The 21,716-nt window shown below is 41.2% G+C and overlaps 2 protein-coding genes across 4 annotated transcripts in view; one reads left to right on the forward strand and one right to left on the reverse strand.

The window, feature by feature from the left end:
• Positions 1-7,397, forward strand: part of atp1b2a (ATPase Na+/K+ transporting subunit beta 2a) — a 74,769-nt gene extending 67,372 nt beyond the window's left edge. For 2 of the 3 annotated variants that reach the window (XM_031791492.1, XM_031791490.1), the window contains 2 exons: positions 3,963-4,058; positions 4,676-5,024. In XM_031791492.1, the coding sequence (XP_031647352.1) occupies positions 3,963-4,058; positions 4,676-4,846 (267 nt within the window). In that variant the 3' untranslated portion in view covers positions 4,847-5,024. Of the gene's footprint in view, positions 1-3,962; positions 4,059-4,675 lie in introns of all 3 variants that reach the window. The other variant, XM_031791491.1, reaches the window with a different exon arrangement.
• A 2,692-nt stretch (positions 7,398-10,089) lies between these two features.
• The window catches only part of plod3 (procollagen-lysine, 2-oxoglutarate 5-dioxygenase 3), a 79,201-nt gene continuing 67,574 nt past the window's right edge, over positions 10,090-21,716 (reverse strand). Inside the window, exon 18 of the mRNA XM_031791493.1 lies at positions 10,090-11,524. Coding sequence (XP_031647353.1) covers positions 11,495-11,524 — 30 coding nt within the window. The 3' untranslated portion in view covers positions 10,090-11,494. The remainder of the gene's footprint in view (positions 11,525-21,716) is intronic.

Genomic DNA, 21,716 nt, shown 5'->3' on the forward strand with positions numbered 1-21,716 from the left:
TTTAACCATCTTCCCTGTCCCTGCTGAAGAAAAGCAGGCCCAAACCATGATGCTGCCACCACCATGTTTGACAGTGGGGATGGTGTGTTCAGGGTGATGAGCTGTGTTGTTTTTATGCCAAACATAACGTTTTGCATTGTTGCCAAAAAGTTCCATTTTGGTTTCATCTGACCAGAGCACCTTCTTCCACATGTTTGGTGTGTCTCCCAGGTGGCTTGTGGCAAACTTTAAACGACACTTTTTATGGATATCTTTAAGAAATGGCTTTCTTCTTGCCACTCTTCCATAAAGGCCAGATTTGTGCAATATACGACTGATTGTTGTCCTATGGACAGAGTCTCCCACCTCAGCTGTAGATCTCTGCAGTTCATCCAGAGTGATCATGGGCCTCTTGGCTGCATCTCTGATCAGTCTTCTCCTTGTATGAGCTGAAAGTTTAGAGGGACGGCCAGGTCTTGGTAGATTTGCAGTGGTCTGATACTCCTTCCATTTCAATATTATCGCTTGCACAGTGCTCCTTGGGATGTTTAAAGCTTGGGAAATCTTTTTGTATCCAAATCCGGCTTTAAACTTCTTCACAACAGTATCTCGGACCTGCCTGGTGTGTTCCTTGTTCTTCATGATGCTCTGCGCTTTTAACGGACCTCTGAGACTATCACAGTGCAGGTGCATTTATACGGAGACTTGATTACACACAGGTGGATTGTATTTATCATCATTAGTCATTTAGGTCAACATTGGATCATTCAGAGATCCGCACTGAACTTCTGGAGAGAGTTTGCTGCACTGAAAGTAAAGGGGCTGAATAATTTTTCACGCCCACTTTTTCCGTTTTTGATTTGTTAAAAAAGTTTGAAATATCCAATAAATGTCGTTCCACTTCATGATTGTGTCCCACTTGTTGTTGATTCTTCACAAAAAAAATACAGTTTTATATCTTTATGTTTGAAGCCTGAAATGTGGCACTGGCAAGGCACTGTACATATGAGATGAGTATGTAAACAAAGTGGCATAGTTAAAGTGGCTAGTGATACATGTAATACATAAGGATGCAGTAGATGATATAGAGTACAGTATATACATATGCATATGAGATGAATGATGTAGGGTATGTAAACATTATATTAGGTAGCATTGTTTAAAGTGGCTAGTGATATATTTGACATCATTTCCCATCAATTCCCATTATTAAAGTGGCTGGAGTTGAGTCAGTGTGTTGGCAGCAGCCACTCAATTTTCGGTCTTGTCATTGTTGGTAATCAAGCCTACCACTGTTGTGTCGTCCGCAAACTTGATGATTGAGTTGGAGGCGTGCGTGGCCACGCAGTCGTGGGTGAACAGGGAGTACAGGAGAGGGCTCAGAACGCACCCTTGTGGGGCCCCAGTGTTGAGGATCAGCGGGGTGGAGATGTTGCCTACCCTCACCACCTGGGGGCGGCCCGTCAGGAAGTCCAGTACCCAGTTGCACAGGGCGGGGTCGAGACCCAGGGTCTCGAGCTTGATGACGAGCTTGGAGGGTACTATGGTGTTAAATGCCGAGCTGTAGTCGATGAACAGCATTCTCACATAGGTATTCCTCTTGTCCAGATGGGTTAGGGCAGTGTGGTTGAGATTGCATCGTCTGTGGACCTATTTGGGCGGTAAGCAAATTGGAGTGGGTCTAGGGTGTCAGGTAGGGTGGAGGTGATATGGTCCTTGACTAGTCTCTCAAAGCACTTCATGATGACGGAAGTGAGTGCTACGGGGCGGTAGTCGTTTAGCTCAGTTACCTTAGCTTTCTTGGGAACAGGAACAATGGTGGCCCTCTTGAAGCATGTGGGAACAACAGACTGGGATAGGGATCGATTGAATATGTCCGTAAACACACCAGCCAGCTGGTCTGCGCATGCTCTGAGGGCGCGGCTGGGGATGCCGTCTGGGCCTGCAGCCTTGCGAGGGTTGACACGTTTAAATATTTTCCTCACGTCGGCTGCAGTGAAGGAGAGGCCGCATGTTTTGGTTGCAGGCCGTGTCAGTGGCACTGTCCTCAAAGCGGGCAAAGAAGTTGTTTAGTCTGTCTGGGAGCAAGACATCCTGGTCCATGACGGGGCTGTTTTTTTGTAATCCGTGATTGACTGTAGACCCTGCCACATACCTCTTGTGTCTGAGCCGTTGAATTGAGATTCTACTTTGTCTCTATACTGACGCTTAGTTAGCTTTGCGACAGTATCAAAAATAAATGTTGTATTGTTCTTATTCTCCTCTTTGCTTTATCTTGGCCAGGTCGCAGTTGTAAATGAGAACGTGTTCTCAACTTGCCTACCTGGTTAAATAAAGGTGTTCTCAACTTGCCTACCTGGTTAAATAAAGGTGAAATAAAAAAATAGGATGATCGAGCAGCAGTGAAAGACTTCCAGTTTGGTGTGGCACCATTTCCGTTCCAATGTTCTGGAAGCTTCAGAGCTCGGGTATTTTCTTTATACCAGGGAGCTAGTTTCTTATGACAAATGTTTTTGGTTTTCTGCGACTGCATCTAGGGTATTACGCAAGGTTAAATTTAGTTCCAAATTTTTGTACTCTGATGTCCTTGGGTAGGTGGAGGGAGTAAAATAGGGCTATCTTCTGTATCCAACCCCTACCATGTCACAACACAACTGATTGGCTCAAACACATTAAGGAAAGAAATTCCACAAATTAACTTTTAACAAGGCACACCTGTTATTTGAAACACATTCCAGGTGACTACCTCATGAATGAAGCTGGTTGAGAGAATGCCAAGAGTGTGCAAAGCTGTCATCAAGGCAAAGGGTGGCTACTGTGAAGAATCTCAAATATAAAATATATTTTTATTTGTTTGACACTTCGTTTGGTTACTACATGATTCCATATGTGTTATTTCATAGTTTTGATGTCTTAGTATATATAAAGGATAGTATATATAGTATATATAAAGGAAATACCTAGAATGAGTAGGTGTGTCCAAATTTTTGACAGGTACTGTATGTAACTTAGATATTTCTGTATTTAATTTGTACTTTTGTAAAAATGTCTAAAAACATGTTTTCACTTTGTCATTATGGGATATTGTGTGCAGATGGGTGAGAAACAAATCAATGTAATCCATTTTGAAATTAGGCTGTAACACAACAAAATGAGTCAAGGGTATGAATACTTTCTGAAGGCCCAGCAGATAGAGATATAGATAGATAGAACAGATAGATATATAGATATAGATAGATATAGATGGATATATAGATAGATATAGATATTTTATAGATATATAGATAGATATAGATATAGAGATATAGATATAGAGATAGCGATATAGATATATAGATAGATATAGATATAGAGATATAGATATAGAGATAGCGATATAGATATATAGATAGATATAGATATAGAGATATAGATATAGAGATAGCGATATAGATATATAGATAGATATAGATAGATATTTTATAGATATATAGATAGATATAGATATAGAGATATAGATATAGAGATAGCGATATAGATATATAGATAGATATAGTTAGATATAGAGATAGCGATATAGATATAGATAGATATATATATATAGATATAGAGATAGCGATATATATATATAGATAGAGACATAGATATATAGAGATATAGATAGATATATAGATATAGTTAGACATAGAGATAGCGATATAGATAGATAGATATAGAGATATAGATAGATATATAGATATCGTTAGATATAGAGATAGCGATATAGATATATATAGATAGATAGGGCGGTAGCCTAGCGGTTAAGCCTAACATCTGTCAATGTGCCCTTGAGCAAGGCACTTGACCTTAATTGCTCCTGTGAGTCGCTCTGCTAAAATGTAATAGATACGAGTTCAACCAATATAATTATCAATAGAAAGCTGACTGTGTGTGTCTACAGAAAGAGGACAGTGATGCGATCGGAGACGGAACCTTTAACCTCATGACTCTGTGTGTGTCTACAGAAAGAGGACAGTGATGCGATCGGAGAGTTGGCCTACTACCCTCCCAACGGAACCTTTAACCTCATGTACTTCCCCTACTATGGCAAGAAGGCCCAGGTACACAGAGTCACACAGCCCTTCACCAGTGGTGTCCCCATTCAGTCAGAGCCATGAAGTACACGAGGATGGACAGACCTTTCTAGATCTAGAGCTGTCATCATCATTCTATGTCCAAAATGTCTAGTTTTCTGCATAAATATACCTCTTTATCGGTTCAATTATCATTTAAATGAATGATGTACATTGATTCTTTAAGAGTTGTAAATATATATACAAATATATAATATTTATTTAAATATATTTATATATATTATAACATCTGAGGGGGCACGTGCCTTTTGACGCAACTGCCCTTTACTAAGCTGAATATCTTCTTTAACTTGTTTCTCTCTCTGTGTTTATCTCTCTCTCTGTGTTTCTCTCTCTCTGTGTTTCTCTCTCTGTGTTTCTCTCTCTCTGTTTCTCTGTGTGTTTCTCTGTGTTTCTTTCTCTCTATTTCTCTCTGTGTGTTTCTCTCTCTGTGTGTTGCTCTCTCTCTATGTTTCTCTCTGTGTGTTTCTCTCTCTCTCTCTCTGTGTTTCTCTTTGTGTTTCTCTCTCTCTGTGTTTCTCTCTCTGTGTGTTTCTCTCTCTCTGTGTTTCTCTCTGTGTGTTTCTCTCTCTGTATGGATGTAGCTGAACTACTCCCAGCCCCTGGTAGCAGTGAAGTTCCTCAACATCTCTCTGAATACAGATGTGAATGTTGAGTGTAAGATCAACTCCAACACACTGAAGACCGGTGGAGAGAGAGACAAGTTCGCTGGACGCGTCTCTTTCAAACTCAGAATCACCTCACCTAAGAACTAGACCACTAAACACTACACACACGCACACACACACGTTACTGCCACATGAAGGATAATATCAGACCCCTGGAAATGGAGACCAGGAGGAGAGGGAAGGATGAGAGGAGGAAAGGAGGTCCAATGTGTCTCCTTCATCTGTCTCTCTCTCTCTCTTTTTCTCTCTGTCTCTTCCTCTCTCTCTCTCTCTTTCTGTCTCTCCCTCTATTTCTCTCTCTCTCTCTGTATCTCTCCCTCTCCCTCTCTTTTTCTCTCTGTCTTTCTCTCTCTCGATCATTCTACTCATCCCTCTCTCTTTCTGTCTGTCTATCTCTCTCCCTCTCTTTTTCTCTCTCTCTGTATCTCTCCCTCTCTGTCTTTCTCTCTCTCTATCATTCTACTCATCCCTCTCTCTTTCTGTCTGTCTCTCTCCCTCTCTTTCTCTCTCTCTCCATCAGTCTGCACATCCCCCTCTCTAATCTGTTTTTCTGTAATCCTCATCAACGCCCCTCCCCCTGCCCTCTGCTCTTCCTCATTTTCCCACTCTCCACCTTTCTCCATCGAATAATTATGCTTTTCTTTTCCTCCTCCTCTTAGGGTTCTTAGTAACTTATCAAACTATTTTAATTTTTTGTGTGTTGATGAATTTGGTCTTTAATTGAATTTATACTTTTGAAATGGATGTCTCCTTTATCTGAAATGAAAGCCTTCTACTGCACACACACACACACACACACACACACACACACACACACACACACACACACACACACACACACACACACACACACACACACACACACACACACACACACACACACACACACACACACACACACATTTAATCAGAGAATCTTTCTTCAACAATATATATGACATATATCAGAGTGGATGACTGAGTGTAAATAGATATTTTCTTGTGGATGCTTTAGACACATAGAGGATTTGAGATTTAAAATCAAAGATGGCATGATGATATGATACCTATGAATTTCCCAACGCTGTAAGATTCATTTACAGAGTTAAGTAGTGTCAGGTAAACAGAGTGAAGGGTAAAGGTTAGAGGTTAAGACAGAGTAATGGTTAGAGTAGAGATAGAGGCGGCTGGCTAACAGACAGACTTTTAGTAATGTCAGTTAGTGTGTTTTATCTTCTGTTCAGTTTGTTGTGGTAGAGCTGCTCTGTTAGCTGCTAGGTCGCTTGGTCCTGGTGTCCTGGTTGGCCAGCTAGCTGTTAACCGCTAGGGTCGCTAGATCCTGGTTAGCCAGCTAGCTGTTAGCCATACTGCTAGGTCCTGGTTAGCTAGCTGTTAGTCGCTTGGTCCTGGTTAGCCATACTGCTAGGTCCTGGTTAGCTAGCTGTTAGCCCCTAGGTCGCTTGGTCCTGGTTAGCCAGCTAGCTGTTAGCCATACTGCTAGGTCCTGGGGTGATATTGGGGTGATACTGGGTTGATATTGGGGTGATACTGGGGTGATATTGGGGTGATACGGGGTGATATTGGGGTCATACTGGGTTGATATTGGGGTGATATTGGGGTGATACTGGGTTGATATTGGGGTGATACTGGGGTGATATTGGGGTCATACTGGGTTGATATTGGGGTGATATTGGGGTGATACTGGGTTGATATTGGGGTGATACTGGGGTGATATTGGGGTGATACGGGGTGATATTGGGGTCATACTGGGTTGATATTGGGGTGATACTGGGGTGATACGGGGTGATATTGGGGTGATATTGGGGTGATATTGGGGTGATACTGGGGTGATATTGGGGTGATACTGGGGTGATACGGGGTGATATTGGGGTCATACTGGGTTGATATTGGGGTGATACTGGGTTGATATTGGGGTCATACGGGATGATATTGGGGGTGATATTGGGGTGATACTGGGTTGATATTGGGGTGATATTGGGGTGATATTGGGGTGATATTGGGTTGATATTGGGGTGATATTGGGTTGATATTGGGGTGATACGGGGTGATACTGGGGTGATATTGGGGTGATATTGGGGTGATATTGGGGTGATATTGGGGTGATACTGGGTTGATATCATATCAAGGGGATTTCTGCTTTTAATGTTTATTTTTTATTCTGTTTCGCCACTCGTTTATTTGTGCTGTGTTTGTTTGTGTGTCATCAGCTTTGTGGCGGGTTTAGAACACAGCATTGTGTACAGTTACCACGGCAACCACAGCATCAGGCCGGAGTCTCGCCCTAACTTCACCACACACCCGCCACTCACACTGTTGTGCCACATGTGAGCCTTTCGTCTTGCTGTTGGTCATGCCCCTTTAATCTCTAAACCAATCCTTTCCCTTTAAACAGTGATGCCACTTCCTGGTCTGGGCTGTCTGACCAATCAGAGCCCAGCCTGTCTCCATCCCTCCATCTTAGTAAGAATTTGTTTTTTCATTTGTTCTCAGTTCCTTTTCTGTGCAACGTTCAGCAGATACAAACTAGATGTGGTTAATAATGACATCATCTGTATTACTGCCTCAGATATTCCATGTGGAACCTTCTGAAGAATATTGCTGTAAAAACAAGAAATAAAAAGATTTTGTGTTTAAAAGGTTTGTCTCGAGTGCTTTGAGAGAAAGGAGAGAGGGATGAAAGAGAGAGTGTGGCTCATTTAAGATGTATATGTCTCCTCTCACATTACCCAGGATGCACCTTACTACACCAGAAGTAAAACCTAGCTAGATAAGAGTTATCAGGATCAGATATGACACATTTATACCAGACCAGACCCAGATATAGACAGTATCTGTGTGATTGAGATAGATGGATACATTTAGAGACGATAGATAGTACACACATGACCAGGGAGGTCAAGGTTAGGCTGGAGGCTAGGTATCGTGTGTATAAAACACACAGCAGGTTATATAAACAGAGTGACCGTAGCTGACAAAAGAGAAGAGACCTTATATAAGAACATATGAATAATACTGATGCTGTACAGAGAGAAAGATTGATGGATGGGAGGAGGGAGGGGGGGGGGGCGGGGTTAGGACATATGGAGGAGGGAGGCCAGGGTTAGGACATATGAAGGAGGGAGGGCAGGGTTAGGACATATGAAGGAGGGAGGCCAGGGTTAGGACATATGAAGAGATGGAGGAGGGAGGGAGGGAGGGCAGGGTTAGGACATATGGAGGAGGGAGGCCAGGGTTAGGACATATGAAGAGATGGAGGAGGGAGGGAGGGAGGGAGGGCAGGGTTAGGACATATGGAGGAGGGAGGCCAGGGTTAGGACATATGAAGAGATGGAGGAGGGAGGGAGGGCAGGGTTAGGACATATGGAGGAGGGAGGCCAGGGTTAGGACATATGAAGAGATGGAGGAGGGAGGGAGGGGGGGGGGCAGGGTTAGGACATATGGAGGAGGGAGGCCAGGGTTAGGACATATGAAGAGATGGAGGAGGGAGGGAGGGAGGGCAGGGTTAGGACATATGGAGGAGGGAGGCCAGGGTTAGGACATATGAAGAGATGGAGGGAGGGAGGGCAGGGTTAGGACATATGGAGGAGGGAGGCCAGGGTTAGGACAAATGGAGGAGGGAGGGCAGGGTTAGGACATATGGAGGAGGGAGGCCAGGGTTAGGACATATTAAGAGATGGAGGGAGGGGGGGGGGCAGGGTTAGGACATATGAAGAGATGGAGGAGGGAGGGAGGGAGGGAGGCCAGGGTTAGGACATATGAAGGGTTGGAGGAGGGAGGGGGGAGGCCAGGGTTAGGACATATGAAGAGATGGAGGAGGGAGGGAGGGAGGCCAGGGTTAGGACATATGGAGAGATGGAGGAGGGAGGGAGGCCAGGGTTAGGACATATGAAGGGTTGGAGGAGGGAGGGGGGAGGCCAGGGTTAGGACATATGAAGAGATGGAGGAGGGAGGGAGGGGGGGGGGCAGGGTTAGGACATATGGAGGAGGGAGGCCAGGGTTAGGACAAATGGAGGAGGGAGGGCAGGGTTAGGACATATGGAGGAGGGAGGCCAGGGTTAGGACATATTAAGAGATGGAGGGAGGGGGGGGGGGGCAGGGTTAGGACATATGAAGAGATGGAGGAGGGAGGGAGGGAGGGAGGGAGGCCAGGGTTAGGACATATGAAGGGTTGGAGGAGGGAGGGGGGAGGCCAGGGTTAGGACATATGAAGAGATGGAGGAGGGAGGGAGGCCAGGGTTAGGACATATGAAGGGTTGGAGGAGGGAGGGGGGAGGCCAGGGTTAGGACATATGAAGGGTTGGAGGAGGGAGGGAGGGAGGCCAGGGTTAGGACATATGAAGAGATGGAGGAGGGAGGGAGGGAGGGAGGCCAGGGTTAGGACATATGAAGAGATGGAGGAGGGAGGGGGGGAGGGCAGGGTTAGGACATATGAAGAGATGGAGCTGGGAGAGAGGAGGGAGGCCAGGGTTAGGACATATGAAGAGAGGAGGCCAGGGTTAGGACATATGAAGAGAGAAAGATGGAGGGAGGAAGGGAGGAGGGAGGGAGGCCAGACACAAAGATAGAGGGAGAGTATGACAGACTAGAGATGAGAGTAAAAGGAGTGAAAGAGAGGAGAGAAATAGATGGGGGGTGTAACTGTAATCCCGGAGCTATAATCCCATTCAATCTAATCCAGTTCAGCGGACTCTCTCTCTCTCTCTCTCACACACACACACACAGCCTTAGTGACATTGGATAACTGACATTGCCCTCCCCAATATGGGTGCTGTGGGAGGTGCCTATTCTCTCAGCCACCATTCAAACTGGAAAACTTAATTCCTCAGACAAGACACAGAGACTACTGAAGAGAGAACGGGAGAGGAAAGAGATAGAATGAAAATAGCCTTAAACCAGTAGTTTTGTGAGACAGTTATCATGTGTGATTGATTGTGTGTAACTTTTAGTCAAAATGAGTGTAACATAGGCACGCTTATGACATGTCTCTGATTTGCAGACAACAGACACCTGGTGGTCTATATGATATATGAATCTATATGATATGCCATCTAGTGGTGAACTGCTGAACTACACAATCTGTATGATATGCCATCTAGTGGTGAACTGCTGAACTACAATCTATATGATATGCCATCTAGTGGTGAACTGCTGAACTACAATCTATATGATATGCCATCTAGTGGTGAACTGCTGAACTACAATCTATATGATATGCCATCTAGTGGTGAACTGCTGAACTACAATCTATATGATATGCCATCTAGTGGTGAACTGCTGAACTCTCAACCAAATAATCACACAAACAAAGACTGCAAACTAACAGACAGACATATAGATCTAATTATTTATTAAAATGTGAAACTTTATTTCTCAATCATAACAAATAATTTAGGGCATTTTGTACAAAGCTTGATAGAAGCATGTCAGATGGACAGACACACTTTGATTGCTAACATGGGACCAGAACACTAGAAAACAATAACAAAATATACCAATGAAAACACCCGATTTAAGTTGCAACATTTGGGCCTCAGTCTGAAGCAGTAGTTTAAAAACAGGATGATAAAATACATGTTTCTGACAGACCTCTGAAGACCAAGGTCGTGTTGGTTTCTGAAATATAAAACTATACATTACCTTCAAAACAACCGCATAGACACAGATCATGTAGAACAGACAGCACATAGAAACAGATCATGTAGAACAGACAGTGCCGATCTACTCATGATATTATAGAACTACGCCTTGTGGAGTGTTTTTCAGATCTATTGATTAGAGTTTCTATCATGTAGAACAGCTCAGATGATCTATTCATGGTATTTCTATCAGAAAGTTCAGTTCTCTCTCTTAGGAGAGTGTCAATCATCTTTTCTCCACTCACAGGGAGAGGCTGGTTACTATAGCAACGCTGTAACATGACACCCACATCAGCCTGCCGTTACATCAAACACTTAAATTAACACACACACACCAAACACACACAGCTAGCTACAGAGGTCAGGGGTCGAAGAAAAATGAGGAAGCATATTGAGAAAGAAATACACTGACTATGAGTGTGATATGTGGTTGTCCCACCTAGCTATCTGAAGATGAATGTCCTGACTAGGACTGGTCCACCTAGCTATCTGAAGATGAATGTCCTGACTATGACTGGTCCACCTAGCTATCTGAAGATGAATGTACTGACTAGGACTGGTCCACCTAGCTATCTGAAGATGAATGTACTGACTATGACTGGTCCACCTAGCTATCTGAAGATGAATGTCCTGACTGTAAGTCTCTCTGGATAAGAACATCTACTAAATGACTAACATGTACATTTCAAAGGCAGCATGGTGAGGTTTCATCAGACTGACCTCTCTGCAGCTGATTGGCCTGATCTGATCATGATTCAAGTCGCTCAACTGGTTGCTATGAAACTCAGTGGTTTGTGTTACTACGGCAACGAGAAGACCCATCTGCTATGTGACTGACTGACTGACTGACTGACACACACGCACGCACACGCACACACACGCACACACGCCACCAGTGTCTATGGGTCTATGAAGGATGCCATAATGTATCTAGTCACCTGGGTGGTGTGTTCAGGTGTTAGAGGTCAGGGTTTAGGGGTCAACAAAGGAAACCATGATGTATCTAGTCCCGCTGGTTGTAGGCAGGCCCTCGTGGTAGTGAGTCAGTCTGCCTGGGTGCATGAAAGACCATCCTTTACGAGGTGCTTCCACATTACAGTCATAACGAAGGAACCGGCAACCCTCCACCCTGAAATAGAAGTTACATACACAGTTTGTGTGTGTGTGTGAGAGAGAGAGACACAGACAAAGAGAGAGAGAGACACAGAGAGAGAGAGACAGAGAGAGAGAGAGAGAGACAGAGAGAGAGAGAGAGAGACACAGAGAGAGAGAGAGACACAGAGAGAGACACAGAGAGAGAGAGAGACACAGAGAGAGAGAGAGACACAGAGAGAGAGAGAGACACAGAGAGAGAGAGAGACACAGAGAGAGAGAGAGACACAGAGAGAGAGAGAGAGAGAGAGGAGAGAGAGAGAGAGAGAGAGAGAGAGAGAGAGAGAGAGAGAGAGAGAGAGTTGACTATAGTTCTAACTATGCTTTGTGAAAAGTAACTATTTTTTTCCCGGGGAAACAGTTACTTAGAGGATAACTACGACTATTACTACTACTGAATACAGATCCCAGAAAATAACTACTTTTAAACTATTGGATTGGCTGTCTGCTACTAATGACAGGGCTGTATCTACATGGATTGGCTGTCTGCTACTAATGACAGGGCTGTATCTACATGGATTGGCTGTCTACTACTAATGACAGGGCTGTATCTACATGGATTGGCTGTCTGCTACTAATGACAGGGCTGTATCTACATGGATTGGCTGTCTGCTACTAATGACAGGGCTGTATCTACATGGATTGGCTGTCTACTACTAATGACAGGGCTGTATCTACATGGACTGGCTGTCTTCTACTAATGACAGGGCTGTATCTACATGGACTGGCTGTCTTCTACTAATGACAGGGCTGTATCTACATGGATTGGCTGTCTGCTACTAATGACAGGGCTGTATCTACATGGATTGGCTGTCTGCTACTAATGACAGGGCTGTATCTACATGGACTGGCTGTCTTCTACTAATGAGAGGGCTGTATCTAGACCTGCATGTTAAAGATAGAGTGAATAACAAACACAATGTCCTATACTATTCCAATCTATCTGATAGAAATGTATTGTGTAGATCAAATATGACTTTCTAAACCTTCTGTAAATGTCCATTCTCCTGAATGTCTGTTGCCCCAAGTGTCAAGTCAAACCAATTAACCAATGATATTTTGTACAGAGAAGTATAAATAAATTGTACGACTCTTTAAAACGTGCCATTCATTTTATGATACCGGTAATTCAAAACCATTTGCACACAGCATGTTAGATGCTTAGTAAAAACAACTTTGTCCATCTGAGGGTAAGTGTTCAAACACACACTAGACCATCTTTAAAGGGATAGATCACTCAGAATGCAAACTAACAGGATGTTCCACGTACCCTGGCTGTTATTCATTCAAGAAGGCAGTTTTGGGATACTTTGTTTCATTAGATACTTAATAGCCACGTGTTGCTACTGTTCCCGAGTAATACACTTTAACATTAACTTCATTGGGATAGGGGGCAGCATTTTCACTTTTGGATGAAAAGCATGCCCAGAGTAAACTGCCTGCTACTCAGTCCCAGATACTAATATATGCATATTATAAGTAGTATTGGATAGAAAACACTCTGAAGTTTCTAAAACTGTGTGAATGATGTCTGTGAGTATAACAGAACACATATGGCAGGCAAAAACCTGAGAAAGAATCCACCAGGAAGTGGGAAATCTGATGTTGGTCGTTTTTCAACTCAGCCCCAATTGAAGATATAGTGGGATATTGGTCATCTTAAACTTCCCAAGGCTTCCACTAGATGTCAACAGTCTTTAGAAAGTTGTTGCAGGCTTCTACTGTGAGGGAGGGGCTGAATGAGAGGGGAATTAGACAGGTGTCTGGCAGAGAGCCACGGGCTTGTGACGCGTGGTCATGTGAGAATGACAACGCATTCCATTGCTTTTCTACAGAAAGGAATTTTCCGGTTGGGACATTATTGAAGATTTATGTTAAAAACATCCTAAAGATTGATTCTATACTTCATTTGATATGTTTCTACGACCAGTAATATAACTTTTTGGATTTTTCGTCCGACCTTTCAGCTGGACTTGCATCGCGTTTGGATTTGTTTACCAAACACCCTAAAAAAAGGAGGTATAAATGATGAACTTTATCAAACAAAACAAACATTTATTGTGGAACTGGGATTCCTGGGAGTGCAGTCTGATGAAGATCATCAAAGGTAAGTGAATATTTATAATGCTATTTCTGACTAATGTTGACTCCACAACATGGCGGATATTTATTTGGCTGGTTTGGGCTCTGAGCGCCGTACTCAGATTATTGCATGGTTTGCTTTTTCCGTAAAGTTTATTTGAAATCTGACACAGCAGTTGCATTAAGGAGAAGTGGATCTAAAGTTCCATGTATAATAGTTGTATCTATTATCAATGTTTATTATGAGTATTTCTGTAAATTGATGTGGCTCTCTGCAAAATCACTGCATGTTCTAGAACTACTGAACATAACATGCCAATGTAAAATGAGATTTTTGGATATTAATATGCATTTTATCGAACAAAACATACATGTATTGTGTAACATGAAGTCCTATTAGTGTCATCTGATGAAGATCATCAAAGGTTAGTGATTCATTTTATCTCTATTTGTGCTTTGTGACTCCTCTCTTTGGCTGGAAAAATGGGTGTGTTTTTCTGTGACTTGGTGGTGACCTAACATAATCTTTGTGGAGCTTTCGCTGTAAAGCCTTTTTGAAATCAAACACTGTGGCTGGATTAACGAGAATTTCATCTTTAAAATGGTGCTTAATACTTGTATGTTTGACACATGATTTATGAGATTCCTGTTTGAATTTGACGCCCTGCAATTTCACTGGCTGTTGGCGAGGGGTTCCAGGGCTAGCAGAACTAGCGGAACCCCGTTCCCAGACAGGTTAACCTGTTCCTGAGTAATCCACTTTAACATTAACCTGTTCCTGAGTAATCCACATTAACCTGTTCCTGAGTAATCCACTTTAACATTAACCTGTTCCTGAGTAATCCACATTAACCTGTTCCTGAGTAATCCACTAACATTAACCTGTTCCTGAGTAATCCACTTTAACATTAACCTGTTCCTGAGTAATCCACTAACATGAACCTGTTCCTGAGTAATAGACTAACATGAACCTGTTCCTGAGTAATCCACTTCAACATTAACCTGTTCCTGAGTAATCCACTTTAACCTGTTCCTGAGTAATCCACCGTAACATTAACCTGTTCCTGAGTAATAGACTAACATTAACCTGTTCCTGAGTAATCCACTTTAACATTAACCTGTTCCTGAGTAATCCACTTTAACATTAACCTGTTCCTGAGTAATCCACTAACATTAACCTGTTCCTGAGTAATCCACTTTAACATTAACCTGTTCCTGAGTAATAGACTAACATTAACCTGTTCCTGAGTAATAGACTAACATTAACCTGTTCCTGAGTAATAGACTAACATTAACCTGTTCCTGAGTAATAGACTAACATTAACCTGTTACTGAGTAATCCACTAACATTAACCTGTTCCTGAGTAATCCACTAACATTAATCTGTTCCTGAGTAATCCACTTTAACATTAACCTGTTCCTGAGTAATCCACTTTAACATTAACCTGTTCCTGAGTAATCCACTTTAACATTAACCTGTTCCTGAGTAATCCACTTTAACATTAACCTGTTCCTGAGTAATCCACTTTAACATTAACCTGTTCCTGAGTAATCCACTAACATTAACCTGTTCCTGAGTAATACACTAACATTAACCTGTTCCTGAGTAATCCACTTTAACATTAACCTGTTCCTGAGTAATCCACTAACATGAACCTGTTCCTGAGTAATCCACTTTAACATGAACCTGTTCCTGAGTAATCCACTAACATGAACCTGTTCCTGAGTAATCCACTTTAACATTAACCTGTTCCTGAGTAATCAACTAACATTAACCTGTTCCTGAGTAATCCACTTTAACATTAACCTGTTCCTGAGTAATCCACTTTAACATTAACCTGTTCCTGAGTAATCCACTTTAACATTAACCTGTTCCTGAGTAATCCACATTAACCTGTTCCTGAGTAATAGACTAACATTAACCTGTTCCTGAGTAATCCACTTTAACCTGTTCCTGAGTAATCCACTTTAACATTAACCTGTTCCTGAGTAATAGACTAACATTAACCTGTTCCTGAGTAATCCACTTTAACATTAACCTGTTCCTGAGTAATCCACTTTAACATTAACCTGTTCCTGAGTAATCCACTAACATTAACCTGTTCCTGAGTAATCCACTAACATTAACCTGTTCCTGAGTAATCAACTAACATGAACCTGTTCCTGAGTAATCCACTTTAACATTAACCTGTTCCTGAGTAATCCACTAACATTAACCTGTTCCTGAGTAATCCACTAACATTAACCTGTTCCCGAGTAATCCACTAACATTAACCTGTTCCTGAGTAATCCACTAACATTAACCTGTTCCTGAGTAATCCACTAACATTAACCTGTTCCTGAGTAATCCACTTTAACATTAACCTGTTCCTGAGTAATCCACTAACATGAACCTGTTCCTGAGTAATCCACTTTAACATTAACCTGTTCCTGAGTAATCCACTTTAACATTAACCTGTTCCTGAGTAATCCACTAACATTAACCTGTTCCTGAGTAATCCACTAACATTAACCTGTTCCTGAGTAATCCACTTTAACATTAACCTGTTCCTGAGTAATCCACTTTAACATTAACCTGTTCCTGAGTAATCCACTAACATGAACCTGTTCCTGAGTAATCCACTAACATGAACCTGTTCGAGTAATCCACTTTAACATTAACCTGTTCCTGAGTAATCCACTAACATGAACCTGTTCCTGAGTAATCCACTTTAACATTAACCTGTTCCTGAGTAATCCACTAACATTAACCTGTTCCTGAGTAATCCACTTTAACCTGTTCCTGAGTAATCCACTTTAACATTAACCTGTTCCTGAGTAATCCACATTAACCTGTTCCTGAGTAATCCACTTTAACATTAACCTGTTCCTGAGTAATCCACATTAACCTGTTCCTGAGTAATAGACTAACATTAACCTGTTCCTGAGTAATCCACTTTAACCTGTTCCTGAGTAATCCACTTTAACATTAACCTGTTCCTGAGTAATCGACTAACATTAACCTGTTCCTGAGTAATCCACTTTAACATTAACCTGTTCCTGAGTAATCCACTAACATTAACCTGTTCCTGAGTAATCCACTTTAACATTAACCTGTTCCTGAGTAATCCACTAACATTAACCTGTTCCTGAGTAATCCACTTTAACATTAACCTGTTCCTGAGTAATCCACTTTAACCTGTTCCTGAGTAATAGACTAACATTAACCTGTTCCTGAGTAATCCACTAACATTAACCTGTTCCTGAGTAATCCACTTTAACATTAACCTGTTCCTGAGTAATCCACATTAACCTGTTCCTGAGTAATCCACTTTAACATGAACCTGTTCCTGAGTAATCCACTTTAATCTGTTCCTGAGTAATCCACTTTAACATTAACCTGTTCCTGAGTAATCCACTTTAACATGAGCCTGTTCCTGAGTAATCCACATTAACCTGTTCCTGAGTAATCCACTTTAACATTAACCTATTCCTGAGTAATCCACATTAACCTGTTCCTGAGTAATCCACTTTAACATTAACCTGTTCCTGAGTAATCCACTTTAACATTAACCTGTTCCTGAGTAATCCACTTTAACATGAGCCTGTTCCTGAGTAATCCACTTTAACATGAGCCTGTTCCTGAGTAATCCACATTAACCTGTTCCTGAGTAATCCACTGTAACATTAACCTGTTCCTGAGTAATCCACTAACATTAACCTGTTCCTGAGTAATAGACTAACATTAACCTGTTCCTGAGTAATCCACTTTAACATTAACCTGTTCCTGAGTAATCCACTTTAACATTAACCTGTTCCTGAGTAATCCACATTAACCTGTTCCTGAGTAATCCACTTTAACATTAACCTGTTCCTGAGTAATCCACATTAACCTGTTCCTGAGTAATCCACTAACATTAACCTGTTCCTGAGTAATCCACTTTAACATTAACCTGTTCCTGAGTAATCCACTAACATGAACCTGTTCCTGAGTAATAGACTAACATGAACCTGTTCCTGAGTAATCCACTTCAACATTAACCTGTTCCTGAGTAATCCACTTTAACCTGTTCCTGAGTAATCCACCGTAACATTAACCTGTTCCTGAGTAATAGACTAACATTAACCTGTTCCTGAGTAATCCACTTTAACATTAACCTGTTCCTGAGTAATCCACTTTAACATTAACCTGTTCCTGAGTAATCCACTAACATTAACCTGTTCCTGAGTAATCCACTTTAACATTAACCTGTTCCTGAGTAATAGACTAACATTAACCTGTTCCTGAGTAATAGACTAACATTAACCTGTTCCTGAGTAATAGACTAACATTAACCTGTTCCTGAGTAATAGACTAACATTAACCTGTTCCTGAGTAATCCACTAACATTAACCTGTTCCTGAGTAATCCACTAACATTAATCTGTTCCTGAGTAATCCACTTTAACATTAACCTGTTCCTGAGTAATCCACTTTAACATTAACCTGTTCCTGAGTAATCCACTTTAACATTAACCTGTTCCTGAGTAATCCACTTTAACATTAACCTGTTCCTGAGTAATCCACTTTAACATTAACCTGTTCCTGAGTAATCCACTAACATTAACCTGTTCCTGAGTAATACACTAACATTAACCTGTTCCTGAGTAATCCACTTTAACATTAACCTGTTCCTGAGTAATCCACTAACATGAACCTGTTCCTGAGTAATCCACTTTAACATGAACCTGTTCCTGAGTAATCCACTAACATGAACCTGTTCCTGAGTAATCCACTTTAACATTAACCTGTTCCTGAGTAATCAACTAACATTAACCTGTTCCTGAGTAATCCACTTTAACATTAACCTGTTCCTGAGTAATCCACTTTAACATTAACCTGTTCCTGAGTAATCCACTTTAACATTAACCTGTTCCTGAGTAATCCACATTAACCTGTTCCTGAGTAATAGACTAACATTAACCTGTTCCTGAGTAATCCACTTTAACCTGTTCCTGAGTAATCCACTTTAACATTAACCTGTTCCTGAGTAATAGACTAACATTAACCTGTTCCTGAGTAATCCACTTTAACATTAACCTGTTCCTGAGTAATCCACTTTAACATTAACCTGTTCCTGAGTAATCCACTAACATTAACCTGTTCCTGAGTAATCCACTAACATTAACCTGTTCCTGAGTAATCAACTAACATGAACCTGTTCCTGAGTAATCCACTTTAACATTAACCTGTTCCTGAGTAATCCACTAACATTAACCTGTTCCTGAGTAATCCACTAACATTAACCTGTTCCCGAGTAATCCACTAACATTAACCTGTTCCTGAGTAATCCACTAACATTAACCTGTTCCTGAGTAATCCACTAACATTAACCTGTTCCTGAGTAATCCACTTTAACATTAACCTGTTCCTGAGTAATCCACTTTAACATTAACCTGTTCCTGAGTAATCCACTAACATTAACCTGTTCCTGAGTAATCCACTAACATTAACCTGTTCCTGAGTAATCCACTTTAACATTAACCTGTTCCTGAGTAATCCACTAACATGAACCTGTTCCTGAGTAATCCACTTTAACATTAACCTGTTCCTGAGTAATCCACTTTAACATTAACCTGTTCCTGAGTAATCCACTAACATTAACCTGTTCCTGAGTAATCCACTAACATTAACCTGTTCCTGAGTAATCCACTTTAACATTAACCTGTTCCTGAGTAATCCACTTTAACATTAACCTGTTCCTGAGTAATCCACTAACATGAACCTGTTCCTGAGTAATCCACTAACATGAACCTGTTCGAGTAATCCACTTTAACATTAACCTGTTCCTGAGTAATCCACTAACATGAACCTGTTCCTGAGTAATCCACTTTAACATTAACCTGTTCCTGAGTAATCCACTAACATTAACCTGTTCCTGAGTAATCCACTTTAACCTGTTCCTGAGTAATCCACTTTAACATTAACCTGTTCCTGAGTAATCCACATTAACCTGTTCCTGAGTAATCCACTTTAACATTAACCTGTTCCTGAGTAATCCACATTAACCTGTTCCTGAGTAATAGACTAACATTAACCTGTTCCTGAGTAATCCACTTTAACCTGTTCCTGAGTAATCCACTTTAACATTAACCTGTTCCTGAGTAATCGACTAACATTAACCTGTTCCTGAGTAATCCACTTTAACATTAACCTGTTCCTGAGTAATCCACTAACATTAACCTGTTCCTGAGTAATCCACTTTAACATTAACCTGTTCCTGAGTAATCCACTAACATTAACCTGTTCCTGAGTAATCCACTTTAACATTAACCTGTTCCTGAGTAATCCACTTTAACCTGTTCCTGAGTAATAGACTAACATTAACCTGTTCCTGAGTAATCCACTAACATTAACCTGTTCCTGAGTAATCCACTTTAACATTAACCTGTTCCTGAGTAATCCACATTAACCTGTTCCTGAGTAATCCACTTTAACATGAACCTGTTCCTGAGTAATCCACTTTAATCTGTTCCTGAGTAATCCACTTTAACATTAACCTGTTCCTGAGTAATCCACTTTAACATGAGCCTGTTCCTGAGTAATCCACATTAACCTGTTCCTGAGTAATCCACTTTAACATTAACCTATTCCTGAGTAATCCACATTAACCTGTTCCTGAGTAATCCACTTTAACATTAACCTGTTCCTGAGTAATCCACTTTAACATTAACCTGTTCCTGAGTAATCCACTTTAACATGAGCCTGTTCCTGAGTAATCCACTTTAACATGAGCCTGTTCCTGAGTAATCCACATTAACCTGTTCCTGAGTAATCCACTGTAACATTAACCTGTTCCTGAGTAATCCACTAACATTAACCTGTTCCTGAGTAATAGACTAACATTAACCTGTTCCTGAGTAATCCACTTTAACATTAACCTGTTCCTGAGTAATCCACTTTAACATTAACCTGTTCCTGAGTAATCCACTAACATGAACCTGTTCCTGAGTAATCCACTAACATGAACCTGTTCGAGTAATCCACTTTAACATTAACCTGTTCCTGAGTAATCCACTAACATGAACCTGTTCCTGAGTAATCCACTTTAACATTAACCTGTTCCTGAGTAATCCACTAACATTAACCTGTTCCTGAGTAATCCACTTTAACCTGTTCCTGAGTAATCCACTTTAACATTAACCTGTTCCTGAGTAATCCACATTAACCTGTTCCTGAGTAATCCACATTAACCTGTTCCTGAGTAATAGACTAACATTAACCTGTTCCTGAGTAATCCACTTTAACCTGTTCCTGAGTAATCCACTTTAACATTAACCTGTTCCTGAGTAATCGACTAACATTAACCTGTTCCTGAGTAATCCACTTTAACATTAACCTGTTCCTGAGTAATCCACTAACATTAACCTGTTCCTGAGTAATCCACTTTAACATTAACCTGTTCCTGAGTAATCCACTAACATTAACCTGTTCCTGAGTAATCCACTTTAACATTAACCTGTTCCTGAGTAATCCACTTTAACCTGTTCCTGAGTAATAGACTAACATTAACCTGTTCCTGAGTAATCCACTAACATTAACCTGTTCCTGAGTAATCCACTTTAACATTAACCTGTTCCTGAGTAATCCACATTAACCTGTTCCTGAGTAATCCACTTTAACATGAACCTGTTCCTGAGTAATCCACTTTAATCTGTTCCTGAGTAATCCACTTTAACATTAACCTGTTCCTGAGTAATCCACTTTAACATGAGCCTGTTCCTGAGTAATCCACATTAACCTGTTCCTGAGTAATCCACTTTAACATTAACCTATTCCTGAGTAATCCACATTAACCTGTTCCTGAGTAATCCACTTTAACATTAACCTGTTCCTGAGTAATCCACTTTAACATTAACCTGTTCCTGAGTAATCCACTTTAACATGAGCCTGTTCCTGAGTAATCCACTTTAACATGAGCCTGTTCCTGAGTAATCCACATTAACCTGTTCCTGAGTAATCCACTGTAACATTAACCTGTTCCTGAGTAATCCACTAACATTAACCTGTTCCTGAGTAATAGACTAACATTAACCTGTTCCTGAGTAATCCACTTTAACATTAACCTG

The sequence above is a fragment of the Oncorhynchus kisutch genome, linkage group LG16 (genome assembly GCF_002021735.2).
Source record: "Oncorhynchus kisutch isolate 150728-3 linkage group LG16, Okis_V2, whole genome shotgun sequence".
Lineage (NCBI taxonomy): Eukaryota > Metazoa > Chordata > Actinopteri > Salmoniformes > Salmonidae > Oncorhynchus > Oncorhynchus kisutch.